Source organism: Rhea pennata, chromosome 1 (assembly GCF_028389875.1).
Source record: "Rhea pennata isolate bPtePen1 chromosome 1, bPtePen1.pri, whole genome shotgun sequence".
Lineage (NCBI taxonomy): Eukaryota > Metazoa > Chordata > Aves > Rheiformes > Rheidae > Rhea > Rhea pennata.
This window is the reverse complement of record NC_084663.1, coordinates 31,669,900-31,692,927: the sequence shown is the minus strand read 5'-3', so window position 1 is coordinate 31,692,927 and position 23,028 is coordinate 31,669,900. Positions and strand designations below refer to the sequence as shown.

At 36.2% G+C, this 23,028-nt stretch overlaps 1 protein-coding gene across 1 annotated transcript in view; it reads right to left on the bottom strand.

The window, feature by feature from the left end:
* The window catches only part of CNTN1 (contactin 1), a 95,532-nt gene extending 73,862 nt beyond the window's left edge, over positions 1-21,670 (bottom strand). Inside the window, exons 1-4 of the mRNA XM_062567403.1 lie at positions 21,622-21,670; positions 18,317-18,443; positions 3,312-3,441; positions 1,102-1,274 (exon numbers count right to left, since the gene is read on the bottom strand). Coding sequence (XP_062423387.1) covers positions 1,102-1,274; positions 3,312-3,441; positions 18,317-18,371 — 358 coding nt within the window. The 5' untranslated portion in view covers positions 18,372-18,443; positions 21,622-21,670. The remainder of the gene's footprint in view (positions 1-1,101; positions 1,275-3,311; positions 3,442-18,316; positions 18,444-21,621) is intronic.
* Positions 21,671-23,028: the final 1,358 nt, after the last annotated feature.

Sequence of the window (23,028 nt, the reverse complement as noted above, 5' to 3'; positions counted from 1 at the left end):
CTAGTCAACATTTTCTTGAACTCTTCTAAAAGGTTGTTGTCATTTTTCAGTCAGCTTATGCATATTCAAAAGTTCTACTAAAGATTAGACATTTTCTGTATTATTTTTAGCAACTCTGCATTCAATTCTTTTGAAACTGTCATAGCCATTGTGAAAGGAAATAGTTTTTAAAAATTACCATAGAAGAAGAGGAGATTAAACATAACATGGCTTTACAGTCTCTTGAGTCTGCTTGAGATATGTAATCCCTCAGTACCACAATTACTAGCAGAAAAACGAAGTTTTCACTTCACCTCTAGTCTTATACTAGGAGTGAAACTGTTCTGCTCAGGGACATTACTGAAAGATAAGAGGCTCTGATCACTTAATGTAGGGATTAAATGGCACACAGAGCTTTGTGAATAGTCACCAACCAAGAGTGAATTTCTTTTTTGTCTTCTGATGAAAAAAATATTTCCGGGGGGGGGGGGGGGGGGGAAGCATTTGAAGGCAAAATAACCTAGAAATCCCAAACCCTCTTTCTTCACTCAGAAAATGTTACATTAAACTTCATGTAGCACATCAGTCCTTTACAACGCAGATATCTGTTGATGGTGTATGTCTTTGCATATGAACACATTCGCAAGACTAGATTATGATTTTCTGAAGTTGACAGAAATGGCCCTCGACAGGAGCTTTAGTGGAGAGAAGGGGTCAGGGAGTATGCTTTACTGCAGAGCGTCATGCCTTCCTGCGGCACGCAGCCCCGCTGCAGCTTCACTAGACCAGCGCCTGGCCACCACAGGCCCCCACCTGTGTCTTTCTTCTGTGCCTACTTCCCCTGTGGTTCTACCATGACTTTTAAAAAAGGTCTGGACATGATTATTTTAAGATCTGGCTTTGTGAGTCTCTTTCATTAATAATTTAATAACAAATTACTGGAAAGGTTTTAATGTGAGCTGAATAATAAAGAATATCTCTCCATACTAAGGCACTTAAGATTGTTCTTACAGAGTAGTACAGCTATATGAAATGTAAGCAGAAAACTCTGCAACATAAAATATTGGACATCTCAAGCTAACTGGAATGTTTCTATACATTTTGCTATAAACATCTGCTTACATCCAAAACTCAGAGCGGCTTCACTGCTTCTGACAGTTCCAAAGATATTCGATACTATACAGACATATTTTCCAGCATCCTTCGATTTCTCTGGATTATTGATTACCAGTCTGCCTCCCACCATACTGTAGCGTTCCTTTGTTAAATCAATATCCCAGTTGTTGAGCTTCCACCTATTAAAAAAGACAAGACAGATGTAAGATTTGCCCCCAAAAAACAAACCTGGTAAGACACATAATTTGAAAAGTATCTTCCTAATGGGCTCATATGTTGTGATTAACTATACATGAGATTATTAATATATTTCTAAATATGTTTTTATTTAAGTTTTTCTCCAGCAAAAGCCACCAATTTGTGGCCAGCTTCACAGGTCCTTTACACATGACAGTTATCTCAGTCTGCTTCAACCTTCTCAGAGATGTTTCCTAGGTTAAAACTTGGTTGCTGGCCATGTAGTTCAGGGTACTAGAGCTGGCTGTAAATGAGATAGTTCAGGTGCTGGAAACATAAATATAGCTGCACAGAGCTCAGAACAAGCTGCTTCATCTTACAGCGAAACAGCACGTATTTGCTACAGTCACAACACTGACCACAGGTCAGGCACTGTTACTGGCAGAGTCACAACAGCGGGAGCTCGGCACAACTCGGCTCTGCTTTTCGGGAGCTTTGGGGTGGCCCTCGATCAGCTCCTTTCTGCCACAGCTCCCCGCTACCAGGTCCTGAGCCAAACAGTTTAAAGACAGCACAGGTACAGACACAGTGCAGTGCACACCAAGCGCTGGGACTATAAATGTCCTCAAACAGCTGGCGATCTAAGGCCACACTGGCGAAGAAAACATTCTTTCTATAACTTTAAAGTATGGACTAATGTGATATTCAAGAGCTTCTTGCAAACTTGCTCTAGGGGCTGCAAATGTCTCATAAAGTCTGAATTCCAGCGAAGTCAGTGAAAAAACAGCAGCAAACCTGATGTAAGACCTACCTCTTACATTCAAAAAAACTACTAGAAACTTCCGTCTTAATTACTGTAAAACCCTGCAGTTAGTTTACTGAATTGCTGTAACTTTCACTTCACAGACTATGGGAGGAACGCAGTAGATGAAGTATATCCCTTATCTACTTCTATTGACTTCAGCAGAACAACACAAGTGTGCGTGAGCCAGAATTTATGAGCTATAGGAATTTATATCTATTACTGTGGCCACAAGGGGGAGCCCATAATCTTGTTTGGAAGCAATTTTAAATTTCCTGAGCAAAACCAGAAAGATGCAACTTACTATACGTAAAGATCAAAAAAGCCTTGTAAACTGTTTTATGTCACAAGCTAAAGACATATAACGGTTTTTGAAAATGAGAAAGTATACTTGTGTGTTGCTTCCTTTTTGAAAAATTGTACGAAAATTTTCCAGAATAATGATTTTGGAAACAAAAATTGCAATTTGCCAGAGAAAGAAATGATAATAAAAGTGATCCTAACAAAAACACATTAAAATGCAACTAAAATGAAATAATTAAATGACAGGCTTTTCAAGATGGAATAAATCGTTTTTAGCCTTCACAGGATTTTAGAGGTATTACTTCAGTCTTGTGAGATAATAATGATCATATGAGCTGATAAACTCATAAGGATGTCACAGGCTCTCACAGTTAAGCAGAACTGCTCTGTTAGTAAAAACATAAGTATCATGGAAGAAGTCATATGTGTAAATGTATACTGAAACTAGATGAAACATTTTCCCAGAAGAAAGTTTTTCATGTCTTCAGTGCTATATCTGGGTCATTCCTCAATGTCTCTTTATAACAGGGTGGCAGTAGGATATTGAGGTTCAACTTCTGGTCCTTCTTTCAGAATAAAGTGGGATAAAAAAAGCTGTATTGAATCAAGAAGAGCAGGGACTTGAACCTCAATCACCCCTAACCTAAGCTAGAAAGACAGCCTCTTTACTATTTTTTAAAGGTCTCTCTTTTCTTTTGCATCCAGATCAGTATTTCTTTCAAATGGTAAAAACATTTAGTGCAACGAGAATGTAATATTTTTGACACTTGCAGTCTATACATTTTAGCAAATTAAGAGAAGGTTGATTCTTACTGAAAAATAGCGTATCTCCCACTGTTCTCCAGCACTGAAGATTATATTTACCTGTTAAGACAGCCAATTATTCCATACAAAACCTGAAATATTTGTTACGTAAAATACAAACAGATCATACCTGTAAGTAGGAAAAGGAATTGCTCGAGCCCTGCAGTTCATTGAAACTTGTCCATCTGAAGATTCTTCTGGGTAGATGGTATCAATGGGCTGTTCCTCAAAAACAGGTCCATAACCTTTGTTTCCTTCCTCTAAGAAAAGGTAATTTCAAAGTAATTATTAGTTTTGTCATCAGATTCACATCTACTACATTAAAAATGCGAAGGCTGAACAGTTAGCTCTGCAAAATAAACTTTTATAGCATCAACAAAACCAACACAGTATGGATAACAAAAGTGCTGGCTTTCCTTCACTGTGATTCCTGCTTCATTCATGTCCTCTGACAACAAAAGTTATTTAAACTATGTTCACACATAACTACATTCCCTGCCTTCTCTGCTGACATCATCAGTTATTTGTCACAGTTTATGCCAGTCTTCGTGGAAATATTTATGAATTGAAGTTATGTCCTTTAGGAATACAAGCAAAACCAACTTATTTCACATATGCCAATAAAGTCTCATCAGACATCCAAACGCAAAGCAAAAATCTAAAGATTAAGTGTTTCTTATCTTATGACCTATTTAGTTCTAATGCTTTATGGATGGAATCTTTACTGCACTATACAAGGGAAATAAGTGAAAACTTGCTTCAGAGAGGCCAACAAATTCTCATTAGATAGGTCTAGCCACAAAGCAACTCTAAAGATTAAGTGCTCCTTAGCACCTACTTAGCTCCAAATGTTTTATATACTTTGAAGAACTCTTAACTGCATTGTACAAAGAAAATATTAATCTTAGGGACTATAGCTGAGCATTCCGTTGTTTCTAAAACACATTTCTCTTTTTTATTCAAGCTCAGGTGTATATATATATGTATAAGAACTCCCAAACGATCAAAACATAAAAGAAGTCCTATATAAAAAATAATATAAGTTTGCACAGTCAAGCAGTCAAAGGTGAATAAACGTCAAACTTAAGTTTTGACAACAAACTATTCTTTTAATCTTTATCCTCCATTTACTGATACTGTTGTAAAAGTTGCAGGGTCTGCCTGTCCCTACTGCATTTCTTCTTGCCTTAATCTCCTCCAAGTACATAAGGCTGCTCTTTTGTGTCTGGGTATCTGTAAAAGCAAGACTAGGAGCAAAGATTGAACATTCTTCTGGCAAAAGTGGGACAATTACGGGGAAACTTCTGCTCAGCAAATCCAGGACATAACTGTACTTTGCTGTGAAAAGGTCTGGAAGAATCTTGCAATACCAGAAAAACAAATACAGTTTTCCTAATATGATCTTTAGAGGTGGTTGAATTTTTTTAGCTTAAAAAAATTTTCCCCCAAATATTTCTTCCAGTATTATGCAGCACTATCTGTGCTTATGATTATGATTTTGTACTCATCTCTTTAAAATTCTTGGCCTTGATTTTAATACTTTCTAGATTAAATTAGGAAGGTTTTATAAAGCCTAAAAGACAAGACAAACCTATTTACGTAACTGTCATGTAAACTATGTATGCATTAAAACAACATAGATGCACAAAACAATCCTTATTCATAGATAGACAGTAGATTAGAGCAATAGCAGAGAATTGGTTGCAAATGGATAAAAATAAGATCTCTTCCCCGTTTTAGTTAGCATGAAAATAATCACTGTTTCCCTTGGGGACAGGAACAGGTCCAAAAGGTACTGTTATGCTGTGATATGTACAGTCACGCAACTTCATCTGCAGAAGGAATTCAGAGAAGAGAAGCCTTTCAAAAAAGCAAAGAAGAGCACTAGAAAGAAAGACAGAGCTTTTGAAAATGATCTGCTTGCTTTGATATTTTAAAGCACAATGCTCCATAAAAACATATATTGTTAGATCAAAGGAAGTCATGTCATACTGTCAAGGCTGGAATCATGTATTTACGCAGAGCCTAAAATGACTGAGCGACAAACCTGGCGGCAGTTTCTGTGCATTTCTTAAACATGAATATAAAATAAAAACGGCTGCTAGCACTAGCAGCAAATAGTTTGCCATATCATATGCAGCTGACTGTTTTCACCTTAGGACTCAAATGATGTTACAGACCACTTAGGCATTTCATGGCATGCATTTTTAATGCTTCCAGCACTATTAATTTTACCGAGTGAATGTCTGTTTCTCACACCTATCAGATATGCTTTATAATGGCAATTCTGCTGCAGTCAATTACGAATTCAGTTTCAGATGTCTAGCTGAGCAGAAAAAGATGAGCAGAATGCATGTTAGGAATGGCAACGAATAAATCTTTCATTCTCAGTCATAAATTGAGTGTGGACCAATAATCTGTAAACAGCATGGGGGAGAAAAAGGAAGAGAAAAGCCATGTGAAAAAAACAGCAGAAATGCCCACACTTTACATGAAGAAGTATGCGTGTGCAACTAAGTTTGGGGACTGAAGGAGGGTAGATTGACAGCACCTGGAAAAAGATTGCTTGAAAGACTTGATTGAAATTGTGCCTACAAGAGAAAGGGGAGAGGTTAAAGCATAGAAAGAAAGAAGAAAATGGAGATAAACCAGGGCCGAAAAGAAGGACACATTTCACCAATTCTGATCCTGCTTTAGACAAGAGGATGGTCTACATGACTTCTCAAAGACTCTCACTGCCTTATTTTCTGAGTACATTTCATGAGATTAGTATTTGAAGTTGGAGCAAAACCTATCATCTAATTCTGGCTATTCAAGGCTTTCTACAGTGAATTCTACAAATGAGATTGAGGATTTTCAGTGGTGTTAAAATGCATCTGGAAGTCTTTGGGAAAGTCAAGAAAACCTGTACATGCTGAATGAGATCATGGATCCTCTGTAACAGCCGGTGCTGCTGGAAGGTAGTCCTGACCCCTTTTCCCAACCGATACTCTAGCTGTGCAGTGTCATTTCCCCTCTAGCCATTCTTGCAACACCTCTCATGCTTGTCTGACTTCTTGGGTAGCTGATAAAGCTAAAGAAAGTGGACATCTATTCACTTTTAGCTTTCTGAGTCAGTTTTCTGCAGTTTAGTGAGCTGAATTGGCTCAATGATGAATATCCATGCTGGTGCAAAGGACAGGATTGGACCGAGCAGCACAGAACAGGGAGAGGCGTACAGGCTTCCACTCGTTCAGGGGAAAGGAAAAAGTTTGTCCTACTGACTGAACCACTGCCTAAGTAAGACGGATATATCTGAAAGCCTTACCACTACTCGCAGATAAAATATCAAATTATATTAGTACACCTTTATTTTCACAGCACAAGCCTGTGAGAAATCATAATATAAAATATTCATGTTCAGAAAAGATATCAAAAAGATGTCTCAAAATAACAATCAGAAACCACCTAAGGCAGTAATTTTCCAGTCAGTTCATGAAATTTTGTCAGAAGTAGAAAAAAAAGGCATAATAAAAAGGTTTAATCAGTGCATACCAATTCCGTATATTTATTTCAGGTAATGTCAGAATTTTCCATATAAATGTATTTTACAAAAAAATGAAATAACTGTCAAATGACTTAATTGTGCATTCTCAGCTACAGTTATAATAGTTAATATTACTATTTCAACACTGCATAAATTTCAGTTCCTTTGTAGTCCCTATGATATCTTGGGTCAAATTTTCATTTAATATGATTGATAAATGATACACACCAAGTTAAGATGGCTCCCTGTTCATAAAGAAAGGAAGAGCTTTTCCAACCCATATACATTCCTATTGTATTACTCAGGTCATAAAAAGAAAATTCAAAAAGAGAAAAAGAAAAAAGAAAAAAAAATCCATAGCTCATCAGCCTTGGATCAATCCTCCCAGGAACCCCCACCTTTCACCATAGATCTCTTATATATCCTAACCATCTGCCCATTCAAAAGGCCTTGCAGCTTCTATGCTGCATGCTTCTGGTTCTCCCTTGCCTCTCATGTCCATCTCCCCTTTGGGAAGAAAATTACCCTTTATCTTTAAAGGTAACAGAAAATTTAAAATATATCCACCATATAGACCCATTTCTTGTGTTTTATTTCCAGTAACCTCATCACTGTCTGTTGCTGCTAGAGAGCATATTTCATTCGTTCAGTATTTATTTTCATAATATAATTCCATGTATAATTTATTAATTCTACCTATTGCTGAAATTACACTGACACTAAAATATTCACATCAGGAACAAATTTGGCTTACATTTAACAAACATAGCAGAGAAATTCTAAATGGATTTTTGAATGGCGAATGACTTAGCAAAGTGCCTTGGATGTAAGGCACTATTAACATTGCATTTTCAGTTTTAGCTGACTTCAGAAAGACAAAGACTCTGCAGATCCTATGTGATATTTCCATTTTTTCCTGCTGAAGAACTGATATATTTTAAGGGTAGGAGGAAGGGAAGGGACTGGCTTGTTAAAACTAAATGCAGTTATTGTACATCAAAAATACCCTAAATGAACCGACTAACATTTCAGCTTAGCTTGCAGATCTCCATTCACAAACACATTAGGAAATACTGTTGATGATACCAGTGCTCTCCTTATCTGTCCTTCGCACGGGCTTGCCGCAGGCAGGAGGAATGCTGAGTTTAGATAGGGAGAGGCATGGGTACTTGGGCAGTTTGGGATTTGAGGCTCAGCGGTCTGAGCCATGAAGAAGATATGTGATAAACACATTCCCAGGCATGAAGTTTGAGACATGGTGAAAAAAAGAGGATGCAAATGTTGGAATATTTAGAGATCTGGGTGGTGGCATTAGTTGTTCAGAAAACACCTTATCATTTGCATTTTCTTGGCCCAGTGACCTACACTATCCTTGTTGTGACAACACACTTATTTTTGTCAAATTTCTCATTCCCTAGACACCTGCCATGACTGTGTCCCAGTCTGTTCCAGACCTGCACAAGACAAATGTACTCCCAATATTCAGGGCAACAAGACTTCCAGGTTTTCACTTTTGATCTTCTAAATACATAGTTTTTAATCCTTTAAATTGCAGTAAATTGGTTGCTTCCTCTTTTAATATAAAAATACAAAGAACAGTGACTGATTACCTGATTTCTCCCAACCTGAGGCAAGATCTGCCATCCTAAAAGATGCCTTTTTGACTAGTTATCAAAACCCTCCAGTGAGTAAGACTCTGTAATTTTTTTTAGCATTTCCATTCCAATGTCTAATGATCCTTACAATTAGAAGACTTGTTTTTCTTTTAATATCTAAACTTTACCTTCCATATTTGGACATTTCTGATGAACTTCCTAAAAAATTCCTGAATATCCACACTTTTACTAAAAATTCTCATATTAGACCTGAGTTTCATCTTGTATTTTACCAGTCTCTTGGCTGCTTACTCCTCTTAGTACATAATACTGAAATAAAAAATGCACCAAGAGGGTCTCTGGACAATCACCCATGCTATTTCTCATGTACAATGGAAGCTTTTATATACACAAATATTTACATTCTACATAGTATTAAACAATGGTACCAGCCTGTTACCATAGACAATATATAATCTTCAACTCAAAACATCAATGTCAGTGGGTTAGAGCGCTGAGGAAATAATTTCTCTCTTGAGAGACACCAGTGTTTGTTTGCTTCATCACCAGTCATCCAGATCACTTTCAGTCACAACAATTTATTTTATTATTAGCTAATTCAGTCCCTAATTTATTTTGAAAATCAGTTTTATTCATAGATTAAAGATAGTGTCATGAAGTAAGCTCCTGATAATCACAGAAACCATAGCCAGAAAGGAAAGTTAAAAAATATATAGTTTATTAAAGACATCTTTCTTTTTTTTTTTAAGTTCACAGAAGAAAACAGCAGTTAATGGTCATATTTTTATGGAAAAGTAAGTAAAATCAAAATTGTTTGCTTTTGTCCTACTCATTCTCAGCTACAGATTTTACATATGGCAAATGTTTTCAGGGGTTGTTCAATAATGTGTGTGGTAAGTCATGAAACATAAAATGCTTTAACAGACTTTTCTTATAGATAATCTGGATCTGTAGCACTCCAGTATCTCAAACCTTACTGAGATGACACAGAAGTCAGAAGTTCAGAGAAGAAGTTCAATAAACGCAGTGAGAACAAGAATAGTAATTCTTTTATTTTTTTCTTTCTACGAATTCTACTTTCTTGTGTACAGTTATAAATTTAGAGTCTCTTGGCATTAAGTGTGGGATTTAGCTCACAAAATTTTTAAAATCTAGGGATCTTGTCCAAACTAGTCACACAGGTTTTCCTGACAACCAGAGGGGTTAGACAGGCAGCTGCAGCAGGCAATCCATCCCATCTGTCCTTCACCAACCACAGAGGAAGCTGAGACACCTAACTTACATTACATACCTAACTTACAGATAGTTAAAATAAAGCGAGATGGATCTTCCCATATCAGAGTCTGGATTTACCTGACTGCAACTGTGCGTGCAGCATGACCTAGATGCTCTCAGCTGAGCCCAGCATACAGAAACCTGCTCCTGGCACTGAAGCCAGTGCTGAAGCCTCTTGCTGCTATTCAGTCTTCTGAGGTAGTTTTAGAATTATTCCCATCAACAGGAAAACTAACAATTTACCTCTCATTTCTTAAATACTTTTTTTCCCATGAACCTTATGTTGAACTCTGTTAAAATAGTGATTTTATTGACACATACCAGAATAAAGTTTCCAACATACTAGATAATTTACCAGGTTCTTTTCCAAAATTGCTATTATTTTGATGCAATACCTATAAGCATCATTTACCACCAGCACAGATACTACATTTGGATCTATAAACAATAAATCTCTAAGCATATCTCTAATCCATACAGTGCCTGGGGATAAAATTACTGTCTCTCTGGGTATCTGACTTGGTGGGATTGTAATGTTTTTGAAGCTTTTCTAAATCCATTTACAAAGCAGAATTTAGTGCTTGGATTAAATTTGACAAATGGTTATGCATGAAGCTGAAGTGAATGCATATGGAACAAATACATGATTTTGGCAATTTTCCTTCTTATCATTTCAATCAGAAAAAAATGGGAAATTTGGCCTACACAAACTTTCCTTACTTCTGCAGAGCTAGAGGGGACTGCGCTGCTTCTTACTTCACTCTGTGGGGTCCGTTTCAGCTTGTCAGGCTTTGTTTACTTCTCAGAAAGACTTAACTGCATTACTTCCAGCCCAGGGAATGAGAGAGAGATTAGCCCACACTAGTACTTCTCCTGGATCAGGGATATACTAATGAGAAAGCAAAACGACATCAGTTAACTACCTTTAATTAGTCACAAAATGGAGAGACCTGCACAATCCAAAGTATGAATTAACATGTACAGGCACCATTAGCTACTACCCGGTATTCCACAAGAATTTACTCAAACTGCAGCAATATATTTCAGTAACTGCATCAAGAGTTAGGAACTAGGCAAATGGTCACCCTCAGCATCTGGCACAGCGTTGCTGAAATAAGGGATCCTAGTCATGCTAGAGTACTTCATTCAATGAAGTTAGAATCCTTCCTCCCACACTCAAATTTTTAATGGTCCTTCCTAGGTTCAGTCATGATTTGTTTTTAATTAGTTTTACACTTGGATAGTTTTAGTGACTTAGGAATTTTCTGGATATATACCAATGAGATGGCAATTGGCCTAGCGTGCATGTTTTACAGGGTGTTCAGATAAAAGAGCAAGTTCAAATACAGTAAACCAATTGCACTAAATTTCCTTAGACATTTGCCATTAATTTCAGTAATGGGAATCATAAGGTTGATATATATCACACAGGCAGGAAACACATGCTCAGAAGAAAAGAGTATATGTTCTTAATCAGGACTTGCACGGAAGAACAATTGGAAAAGGGAAACAAGGACCACTAAGTTTACTGGCAGATGCAACTAATAGTAATTACATATTACTTTAGAGTTAGCATTTAATAACTACCATAATTCAAATAGACCTATTTTCTTGGTATATCTATTTTCTTTCGTTTGCCACAAGTACACTGGCAGATACTTTATATTTGATCTGAGATTTTTTTTCTAGGGAACTTGAAAAGAATCACTTCTATTCCTGTAATTTATTTGTGTAATTAAATTATTTGTACAGGCTGCTGCCTGTCTTTTTAATCATTCTCAAATTTTAGGCAATTAATCCTCCAGCTAATCTGAATATAAAAAAGTAGAAGAAACCAGAAAACTCCCAAAGGCAGTAATATACTCAATGTTACTATTAGTGTTGCAGAATGATTTTCTCAGACATCTCTCAGTCAAGATAAGTCACTACACCATGTCAGGACATCTGTGTATCATTCTATCTTCATATTGCTTGTATGATAATAAGCAAAGAATGTTATGAATCAAAATTTACTCTCATTTTCTAATTTTATATCATAATGTGAAAGCAGATAATTTCAAGCAGATCTTCATATCCTGCATTCTTTACAACATCCGCATCGCATAACAGAATAGTTATAACTCATATTTCAGGCAGTAGGTATGGAAAATACATCACTTAGGAGTAAAAATAATCTTATTGTCTTATTATCTTGTATAAAACAATTCACTTCGAAGATAATTATAAGAAGGTTATCAAGGAAAGCTCCACGGCAGTTTTATGACAGGTAAACATCTAATAATTCCATTACTGTGAAAATATATGTTCAGCATAAGATGCTGACTTTCCCCTGGAAATATAAAATCTTTAACTTCATTAGTAGAAGAGGTAAAATGGTACTACTGCTTTCTTAAAGTGCATAATAACAAGGCAGCATTGAATGTACTTATTTACATTCATTAAAGGTCTCTCATTAGAGGTCTCTCACATTCTTTAGGGACCTGATCCATCACAATATGTAACACATAAATTGACCCAAATCAACAGGATTACTTATGAAAGTAATGCTAGGTATGTACTGGATAAGAATCAACTTGATTCTAAAACCAACACAAATTGTGATGTGAATACTGGTAGCATATCATAGTGAAATGTTTTCCAAAAATCAATGTCAGATAAAAACTAAATAAAAAATAAATATAAAATTATTTGCATTAGCATCTTTATGCTCTTTTTCTAACGAGCAACTTCTTCTGTTCCCGCTTCCTGTACACTTAGCTATTTCCATGACATTTAACATTGCTAAAGGTGGCTGGCTGCTCAAGACATTCGGAATCACTCTCACCAGTATTGATCTCCCCTACATTGTCATATCCTGTTACATATTTTCACACCATAGAGGGCCAAAGATCTGTTGACACAGCACATGGCTAGATTAACCTTGAATGTTAATGGATTGACTGAACAGAAAAGTCATGGACTCATTCATTATCTTAACTATCTCTAAGTTATCAGGTTTCAGATTACCATCATAGCTCTAGAAACCATTTGGTATTTAGAAATGGATCACATACAGTATTCACTATGTCAAAGAAAAGAGGATTTATCAGTATCTAAGAAGTTCATGTTCAGTACAAAGCTGGTCTGGGAATGATTCAAAATATCTCTGCCAGGCTCACAGGAACAGAAACAAGGCACTTTTAGGTTTCTGAGCATTATGATCACAAAGCACATTATGATTACTTATTTATAAATGTCAAACACTTCCTCAGCAGCACAAAATGGTCTTGTAAGATCCAAGCAGGGATATGGCAGACAAGATATGCAGTTATTAAGTATATTCACCCACTCCATATTTTTAGAGGAAAATGTATCTCTCTCTTTAGCAATTGTGAATAATGTCATATGCTGTGGTAAAAAGCTTTAAATAACGTAGATTCCAGCCCTCAGTTTTCAACATGTATTTTTGAACCTACCATTCTGGAAAAAATCCAAGCAATATATAAGTTAAGGTTTCAGTTTTTCTACTTCTCTTATAATCATGTGCAAAAAATTGCACTTGCATTTATGGTAAGCTTATGTGCTAATGTTTCATAACCATAAAACTCATGATGTAGCATTTCACAGTCTAGAAAGAAGATTCAGTCATCTTGCTGTAGAAGAGGTACCAGTGCAAGCCATTAAGAGGTTAAAAGGACACTAATTCTCAAGAGCCCATTAGCAATGAAGCAGAACAAGTAACTACTCAAGTAGTCCTACTTCATGTTATACAAAAAGGTTAGATTGTCTTGAGAAAGGCTGCTTCTCTTTACCTGGATTGAAAAGGGCAGGAGAATTGCTCCTACCTATGGCCTTCTCATATGTGTCACTGAGGTTCTTGATAAGCCATGCAGTTAATTACGTAGTTTCTTCTTTATAGCAAGTTTCAAGTATGAAAAGTGCCAACCCTTGACAAAGCAAGTTTTTCCACTTACGCCTAAGAATGAAAGCATAACATCTGCTTGTCTTCTGAGATTACCAGTAGAAATGCCAACAAATACCAGTTACAGTAGTTTTAAGCATACTCACCTTTGTCAATCAGATACTTAAGTCATTTAGATGATTTTCCTTAAAAACCTAAGTGTTATGCAGAAAGAGACTTAAGAGCCTAAGAGCTTGATCTCATGGGAAGGCTAATACTCAGCAAATTAGGAATGAATTTAGAGTGCACTAGCTACTCTGCACAATCTCCCCACATAGGCCTTCCAAATGCATACGAAATACCAACCACATACTCAGAAAAGCAGTGTACTGTCTAATCACATCCTCATACATAGACTAAATTAACTCTCCTGTATTGACAAGCTCTGTGTCTTACTGGTGTTCTGACTTAGTATCCTAAATAGGGTAACGATTATTGAATATAAGGTATTAGGTTCCCTAAATAACAGAAATACTTTTGACATTTTTACCCTTGGACTATTACCTCATTTTGTACAAACCAAAATTGTCAATAGAATGCCAAGCTGCTATCTGAGGTCTGAGCTGACCTCAGATCAGGTACTACCTGGCCCTGCACTTCAAAGTCCCCCCCTAAAAACATAGAACAGTTTGATTAGAAAGAAAACATCTGAGGAAGAGAGTAACATTTTTTGCTATTGATTCCTCTTACAATCAAATGTCATAAAGTATTCATGAGCACAACAAAATAAGGACTTTGCATTTTTTAATTTGTCATGCTGAGAAAGAAACAGAACAAGTCTGTTGCTGAAACAGACCCTTAATCGTTTTAGTCCAAGGTTATTATCCCATCGTTTGTATAACTGATTTGTACGGGATGAGCTTGATGAAAGAAAAGTCTAAAATCTAGACTCAGCAATAAGATACGAGTTTGAACAAGAAGTCAGGCAACTTAGAAGTGTCCTGCAGAGAGCACAGATGTCAGGGGAAAGAGAAGAGTCAAATATTGTCATCAATAGGCATGACATAACTCTTCTGGTAGTGGATTGACAATCATCACCATATTCCCTGAGGACTGATCTGCTGCTCCCATTTGCCTTGCCCTGCTCAAAGTGCACTCTGAAAAGCAACTCTTACTATAACTTTCTGCTATATCCAGTAAGTGAAAGATCAAATTACTTACAGCTTTTTCATCAATTTAAATCTGCAAGGCTACATTTAAAGCACTAATTTACTTGGAAAATAAATATTTTCCCTGTCTCACTATAGAAGATTATCTCTGCCTACACTTCAGATGCACTGATCACGTAATGTTTGTTTCCCGTCATTCTAGTAACTGTAGATTCCCCATTGATGGGCAATGGACAGTCATTGTAGTAATTTTTAAATTCTGCCCTTGATTACCACAAAACAGGCTGGCTAAAAGGCAGGATGTTTAATCCCAGGCAAATTCCAAAATTCTAAAAAAATATGCATTTCAGTTTGGGAAAAAATGGAAATTTCCTGCAGCAGGAAAAAAGTTATTAAATGTTCATTAAATGTCAAAATAAATGTGACCATTTCAAGCAAATCCTGAAAATATCAAGTCAGTCTGGCTTTCAGTTTCTCAGTTTCCTAGTTCTGTGTTTCCCAAATACTTCCAGCAGGAAAATCTGCAAATTCTCAAAGCTCAGTTAAAGCATGAATTCTAAACACTTTCAGGATTCTTGGCAGGTATCTTCAAACCTGAGGCAGACTATACGGTGAGACATCTCAAAAGGCATTGACCCTGAAAGATTTAAGTTTCCTGGCTCCAGAGCAGTCCATATATACACCTGTTTAGGAACCAAGGGTTGCAGAAGCCTTGACTGATGCCTTCAGGGTCATGTATTTGTCAGCCCTAATGCAACTTCCACTTTAGAATCACCTAGAACTGTGGACTCAGCAACACAGGAGGCAAGGTATCAGGTGAGCCAAATGTACTTCTAACAAAACTACCAAAACTACACATTTTGTTAAAAATTATTGAAGTAACTTTTTGAACAGGCTCCATGCAGAAGAACGTTTTGCTTTCAATATCTACTCCAATGCTAACTTGTCTTCTCACTCTGATCCTTATTCTGTCTTGCTGTTGAAATCAGAACCTTGATTTTTTTTTTTTTTTTTGATATCATCCCAGCTCCCACACTCTCTAGCACTGTTGACATTGTCAGCATTCCCCTTCATAATACTATGTGTGGAAGAACATCTTCCAAAACTTGACCAGATTGCCCTAATTGTATTAGTTCTGCCTCCACACCAGCTATCCTTCACTTATTCTTCACATCCTTTGTATACTTCACATATGGTCAAAGCTGTCAAACAACCCCTTATATATCATTTTGATTACTACAGCTACATATTTTCTGGTTTCTATGACATTCACATTGCCAAGAAATACATTAAAGAAGAAAATTGGAGAAGACTAACTACCAGCAACACTGGTACTCATTTGAAATGAGAGATCCTCTAGCAAGTCTCAAGTGCTTGGGCAGTGAGGACTGCAACTTCAAGTTTATACAATCCAGAAGGGGATAATAATGACTAGATGACAAAGGCAAAAATTCTCTCAATTCAAATAGATCTCTAATTATTTACACAAAGTAAAGCAGGTCCAACAGTAGAGAGTGCAGTGCTATCCAGCCTTGGGTAGCAATCAATCCCATTGACAGTAGAAGATATTAGTCTTCCATATTGGAGGAAAGTACCATAATCTTTTGAAGTGCTGATAGATCTTTGGGTTTTTGAGGAAAAATGTGAACAAGTCCTGGGCTGGATTGGGTTGGATTATGCATACTGGAAAATAAGTTAGGATTTTTCTTTGAAATCAAAATGCCTTTTACAGATAGCACTATTAGAACCTCTCACCATGCAAAACCCTTTGCACCAATGCCTCTTATTTTTCTGACATTAGTCTAACACAGTCAACTGTAGTCAAGCAAAAGATCAGATTTATATTGCTATGAACACACCAATGCATACTCAAGCAAGCTCATTATGCCCATCTTTGGGTTTTTTTGTATCACTTATTATTGATGCTATCACTTATTATTGATGCTAATAGCACGCTATCTTCCAAAGTATCTCTAAGGCACCTGGCATGAGGTGTCCATGAGATGAGATGTTGCCAAGATTTCTGGTTTCAGGGCACAACTGCAATATACATAATGCACAAATAATAGCATTAATCATCTGGTGCTACCTTTCCAAGAAATAATTGAACATTTGTTCTCAGTGGTTGACTCATACAACTTTTTTGTTGTATGTATGTATTTTGATGGATACAAATTTCAACATGTCAGGACTGAAACTGTATGTGTAACATTACTGACTGCAGTTGACAGCCTTTGTTCAGGAAAAGCCTAGTATTAAAATAATGAATTTTAATTTTTAATTTTGGTGCCATCAGCAACCCTCAGATCTGAACAAAGAAAAAGACCTTGAAACACACAGTAAGTACACAGCCAGTATTCGATTTCAAAATTTTTAAGGTCTGGATTTGTATTAGATGCCAGTATATCCTTCAGTGAACTCAGTCATGGAATAAAAAGCTCAGGGTAGTTCAAATCCTTTTTAGAATACAGTTACATTCTGGCTAAGCCCAAAAGCATTCCTGTGAGCTATTAAGTGATTTTTTAAAGGCAATGAGCTTACATCACAGTACTAATCAGATTTTTGGACTCAGTAATACAGACAATATGATCTCATGATATTATTACAAACTGAAATGGTAGGCCAGATAAAGCAAGACTGTGGGCTGCTTATTTCTATTAAGGACTCATAAATTACAAAACCCCAAAACAGAAAAAAACCTCAAAATGCAGTGGAAGTATCCTTGTCAGTAACTTGCGGCTAAAAGCAGAATGGCTCTAGTAGAACGGTTCTACAACATGGTTTGATATGTATTAGAAAATAACCAAATCATTAGTATGCAATTTTTAGATTTTTCAAAACACATTTCAGTTAGTATTTTGTGTACGTTCAACTTACTTATCCTGCTTTTTCCATGTGCAGATCTCAATTAATGCATTAGTATATAAACAAAGTGTTCTTTTTCTTGAGAAGAGCTTTGCTTATGTTGGCAGTCTGGTTCATGATGGCAAATGAAAACTAACATTTGTTTAGAAATTTCCAAAATTCCTTATTGGAAGAGTTGGAATAGGCACTGGCCACTAGATTTTAATCCTGAATTTTAGTTTTCCAAATAGGAAAAAAATATGAATGAAAAAATCTGAAAGTTTATGGCCCTATATTTATTGTAAATTTTTATCATTTGTAATCTTTAATTAAAGTCAGTATATGCTGCACTGATACACTATGTTATGAAAACTACCCTGTATTGTGCTGGTAGCAAATGCTGATTGTATTAATTTTAAGTGGTGTCCATATTAGAGCACTGAATTTTGTGTGTAATCTCTCATCTTGTTGGCCTTTTTCCAGTCTTCTAATCATGTTGCTCACCTGTGCACTAACAGATGATATGCTTTTTATAATTTTAGATGAATCTATAGACGAATTACAGATTACGTGAATCTAGAGAAAGAATTAAATCTATACACCAAATTGGAGTAGATAAAAATGAATTCAAAGTCAAGATTAGCATTTTTTTTCAGGCTTTTAATTATGGCTTCTTGATGTATGCTTCCTTACAGCTTCATTATTCACATTTAGTAATTCACTGTATCTGTACAAATAAACTCATACAAATAGCAGAAATGGCCTTGAAATGCACAGAACTGGAAAAAAGCTAGTTAAATGAATTAACATGGGAGGTCACCTTACCTGCGAGACAGAAGATGAAACACAATGCAACAAGATGACTGATTAAGATGCACATGGTTATCTTCTATTCAGAGATTATCTCAAAGGGAATTCCACCTTGCAATGCCAGTATCCAGAGAACTAACACCTGATTAGAGAAAAAGAAAAAGCAGTGAATAATTCTGACATAAGGTATCTCATACATTGAACTTGCCATATGATCTCTCTAAACAGAATACTTACAGTTAATATAGGATAGAGTCTTTTGGATAATAAATGCACTATCAGTTTTGCTGGATCAAATTAATGGTCTCTTTTATTCAGCGTGCACATTATTTAAAGGTCTATAGAGCATTCAGATTATCCACTGATAATAATGAATTTGGCAAAAGGTAATATGGAACATTCTCTTTTAGAGAATCTTCCTAAACCAAAATTGTGGCTTGGGTTGAATCTAGATCCTCTCTGTGAGAACACTTCACAGAAATGTTAGAAAACTATGTGGTTAGTAAATATGAATAGTCCAGATTCTATTCTCCTTCATCTAAGCAGTACATTATAATTAATCACTTCAAGGTTTCTAAGAAGAAAATTACTGAAGCACATGAATCTCCTTCAAAATTCATCTATTTTGATTAGTTTATCATTCCTTTTAGACTTTTAGCATACAATTCATGATCTTATGGAAAGTCAGTATTAGTTTTTTTTTTCATTTCCTTTTAATTCCTTTGAATATGATTATTATAATGTCATTTTTAAAATTTTCTTTTTTCCTATGAGAGAAATTCAGCCTGTTTATACCCTCCTACCAAGCTAGAGAAATATGTAGCTTCTTATGAATATTTTAGGAATTTAGATACCATCTTCCACAATATTTTTTTCTACAACATTTTCTGCTTCTTTAAATCAGAATATTTTGCTAGCTTATTCTTTCTTGCTGGTGGCTGTTATCTATATCTTTAGGGCACTGAGTCATCTTGTTTGCAGTGTGTAATTTTCAGTTTTAATGGATGTATTGCTAAGCTTGTACAAAATTATTCTTTACACCCATCACATCTGGTTCATACCACTTTTCTCTTCTTTTAACTGGCACTAGTTACACTACGACCTTTACACAAAGCAAGATTTCAAACTTGTCAATGATGGAATATTTTTGTATCTCAGCCACATGTTGATGTTATCCATTCTTCTCAGTTTATTGCATCTGTTACTATTTCATTATATAAATATGCTTAGCATATACTTGAATACCGTTCAGTAAGATGCATCCTAGGACATGTTTGTATGCTAATATGGCATTGTCTTTTCTTTGCAGGATGCAATCTTGATGTCATTCTGTTCCAGCTTCCCATGCCAAGTACTTGTGATAGTGGCTTCTACCTTTTACCTAGACTCTCTCCACCTAAAAAATTTACTATAGCATTCTCTTTTCCAAAATCCAGATGTTTTAGATCTTGTTTTAAAACTACTCTGTTTCTCACCTCCAGCAGCAAGAGATAGTTTTGAGTTTCCTAGTACCTGTATACACATTCTTACTCCACAAGTACTCTTGAGATAAATGCTGCTCTAATTAACAGAGAGCCTCTGGTTTGATTTCCTACCGGACAGGACTGCTGCAGTGTATTAGTCCCATATCTCTCCCTATGGGTACTAGAAACATGCTTCAGCCATCAAGGCCTTGCATTTGTTCCCTTTTCCTCATCTTGTAAGGAATTTTTTTTTCTCTTTTTCTCCCACTAAGGACTGTCTCTGTTTCTCCTTTGAGCTCTCTCTTAGGACTCCCTGACTTGTCTCACACAGCAGGAGATGCAGGTAGGGTCAGTGACGGTGGTGTCAACTGCTTCTCTTAGCATATACACTAACATTTCTGTTCAGTTCAGGACTGTACTTAAGAAGTGAATCTCCTAGTTACCCCCATTCACAGTTCTCTGGTCCAAAAGGAGACCAGAATCCCTTTGGATGAAACAAAACCAAAAATTGCATCAGAAGAGTGAATCTAATGTGTTCCAACTGCTAATGGGATGTTCAGTTCACAGCACCAGACTACAGCTGGTCTGAAGTACAGCTCCCACAACACTATTACTATGAGATCTCTGGGTCCACAGCATGAAATTTTTGCTAATACAGCCATTGCCTCCTTCATCCACTTTCATCAGGAATTACTGGAAGCTCTCTGAGAGAAATGTTGGTTTGCCATTTTCGCTGTAAAAGAATGCTTGCACATGCAGAGTGCCAAATAATGCTAAAAAATCAAGGACCATCATGTTCATTTGAACATGCCTCAAATAGTTCAATTAATTACTGAGGTTTCCTTAGGAGGGAGTTTCATGTGGTCTTCTATTAAGCCTACGCTGTGGAAGAATGGCAAGAGAATCTTTTTGGCTTAGAAACTACCAGTGTTGATCTTTATCCTTTACCCTTATTTTGGCAGATAAAATCTTTAATGAACAGATAGCAATTTTATTAGCTGCCATCACCCTGACAGTCATGGTTTTTGTATGAAAACAGTATTCAGCAAAACACATACAAGAGCTAAACAGCATTTCCAAGAACTGAGGTTTATTTAGAAATATTCCCTGGGAAAAAAAAAGCTCTTATGTTGGCAACAAATGCATATGCATATTGTAGCTGGATTTAGTTATCCAAGTGGAATAATTCAATAAACAGCCGTGCTCTCCTGCTTTTGTAGACACTACAGTGTTTTCAAACTCTGGCATCATTTTTATTCATAATGCAGGATATTCGCAACTATTTCAGCCATCTAATTTAAATGAACTACTCGATCTATATGACTCCTCAAAAAGACAGTGGTAAGCTACATCAACAAATCACTTTTTATATATTTTTCCTGCAGCCAGGTCATGACTATGAAGCTGATTATGTTGCGACACTGCCTCCTCTAGAACATTTATTCCAAAGTGACATGAGTTAAATTGCATAGTTACTGTGAAATAATGCACGTAATTAAATAGCAATGAAATAGTAATTCTATTGGAACAGTGATAATTACACTGTAACTCATGATGATAATAACTGTGTTCAAATATATTGATAGATAAAACTGTTAAGAATAAACCTGTGTTCTCTCTCTGACATTACAAGCACCACTGTCGACAGAAAATCCTTCTTCCCTCCTTTCTGCAGAATTCAGGTTCAGTTCTGGAATTCTCTTCTTTAGCTCTTTGAAAAATCATTTCTGTTGGCTTAATCACACTGGTTCAAATAACAGTAAATCAAAATTCTGTCTGTAAATCCTATGCTATAAACACTCCATTTTATTCAGATAAACAATATCCATCCTGCTAGGATTAAAATCCTTTCCTTACTTTCATTTATTCAGCTGAGTAATTTCTGTGCACATCTATCCTGAGTACATGTATCCTGATTTATCTCAGCTTGGGGAAGAGAATTGAGGCTGCTTCACATTGCTCTGATGAATATCAGCAGAACCGCCTGCAATTAGAGAAAGCAGAACATGGCTTATCTTACCCTCCCTTCCTCTGAAGCAGTATGACTGTACATGATGCTACTACCCAGCTGCTCGAGTAAGAGTTCAAGCTTATTTGAGGCAGCAGCACTCTCACCAGAGGCAGCACTGTAGGCTGCAAATGCTCATGCAGCGTATCTACTACCTTCTTTTTTGCTTTACAGCTCTCTACCTTTTTTCCTTGCAGAGTGAGGACATTGTTACCTAAGTAAAAAACATTCCCTAACAAAAGAACAGTCATTAGTACAACTCACTTTACTCCCCTGTAAAATCACAGAATGGTTGTATGCTTAGATACACTCCTTTTAGTCTACACAGTCTAGTTTATCTTCTTTTTCTCATGACAGAGTATATAATTTTAGCAAATGAGTAAGACATTTTTAAAATATGTGATAAATTTAGAAAGTGCTTAACTGTAACTGTGTCAAGTTTAATTACTATCTAATGCTCATTAACCCATTTATTTCCTTTTTGACTGTTTTCTTTCCCCAATGAGCCAGTCACGACTGCAGGGCCTTCATCCTGCTCAATACAAGACAACTGTTCTTGGTGAGCTGTGGGAAGCACAAACATCTCAAAGGAGGAAAGGAAAAATGGGACATTGGCTGCTGAATAGAAAGCACATTCAAATTTTAACACAGGGACCTCCCAAAACTCTTTCTGGAGGCTTTCAGTGTCTCACGATGCATCATTATGGCGAGAGGTGTTCCCACAACAAAATGGACAACCTGTCTCTCTACATTACCAAAATGTAATGATTCTTTAATCTCTCAAAAAAGCGCTTTAGGAATAAGTCTGCATTTTCTTCTGTATTCTTTATGGCCTTGTTCAGGTCTGTATTGCACACTTTGGCCTTTATTAAGGATAAAAAGATATTTTTGTTTCACAGCTATTAAAATAGCCAGTGTTTTACATCACTTCCCTCATTAATATAAACATGTAGATAACATTACCACTTTGAAAGGATATAAATCAATCATAATCTAGATACAAAACAAAATTAAAAACAGCAAGTAAAGGAAGACAGTGATACAAAGAAACTCTAATAAACTACATAGACTACTGTATTTGAAATCAAGAAGGGGTGGATAAGGAATAAATAAAGGAACAGTACAGCAGAAGAGATCTACTGTGGAAATCGGAGCAACAGTGGGGAATGTTAAAGGAGTGAAGAGGAAGTAAAGATGCAGAACTTACTTAATATTGCAAAGGGATGGACATCATGGGGGACATGTAAGTGAAGTGT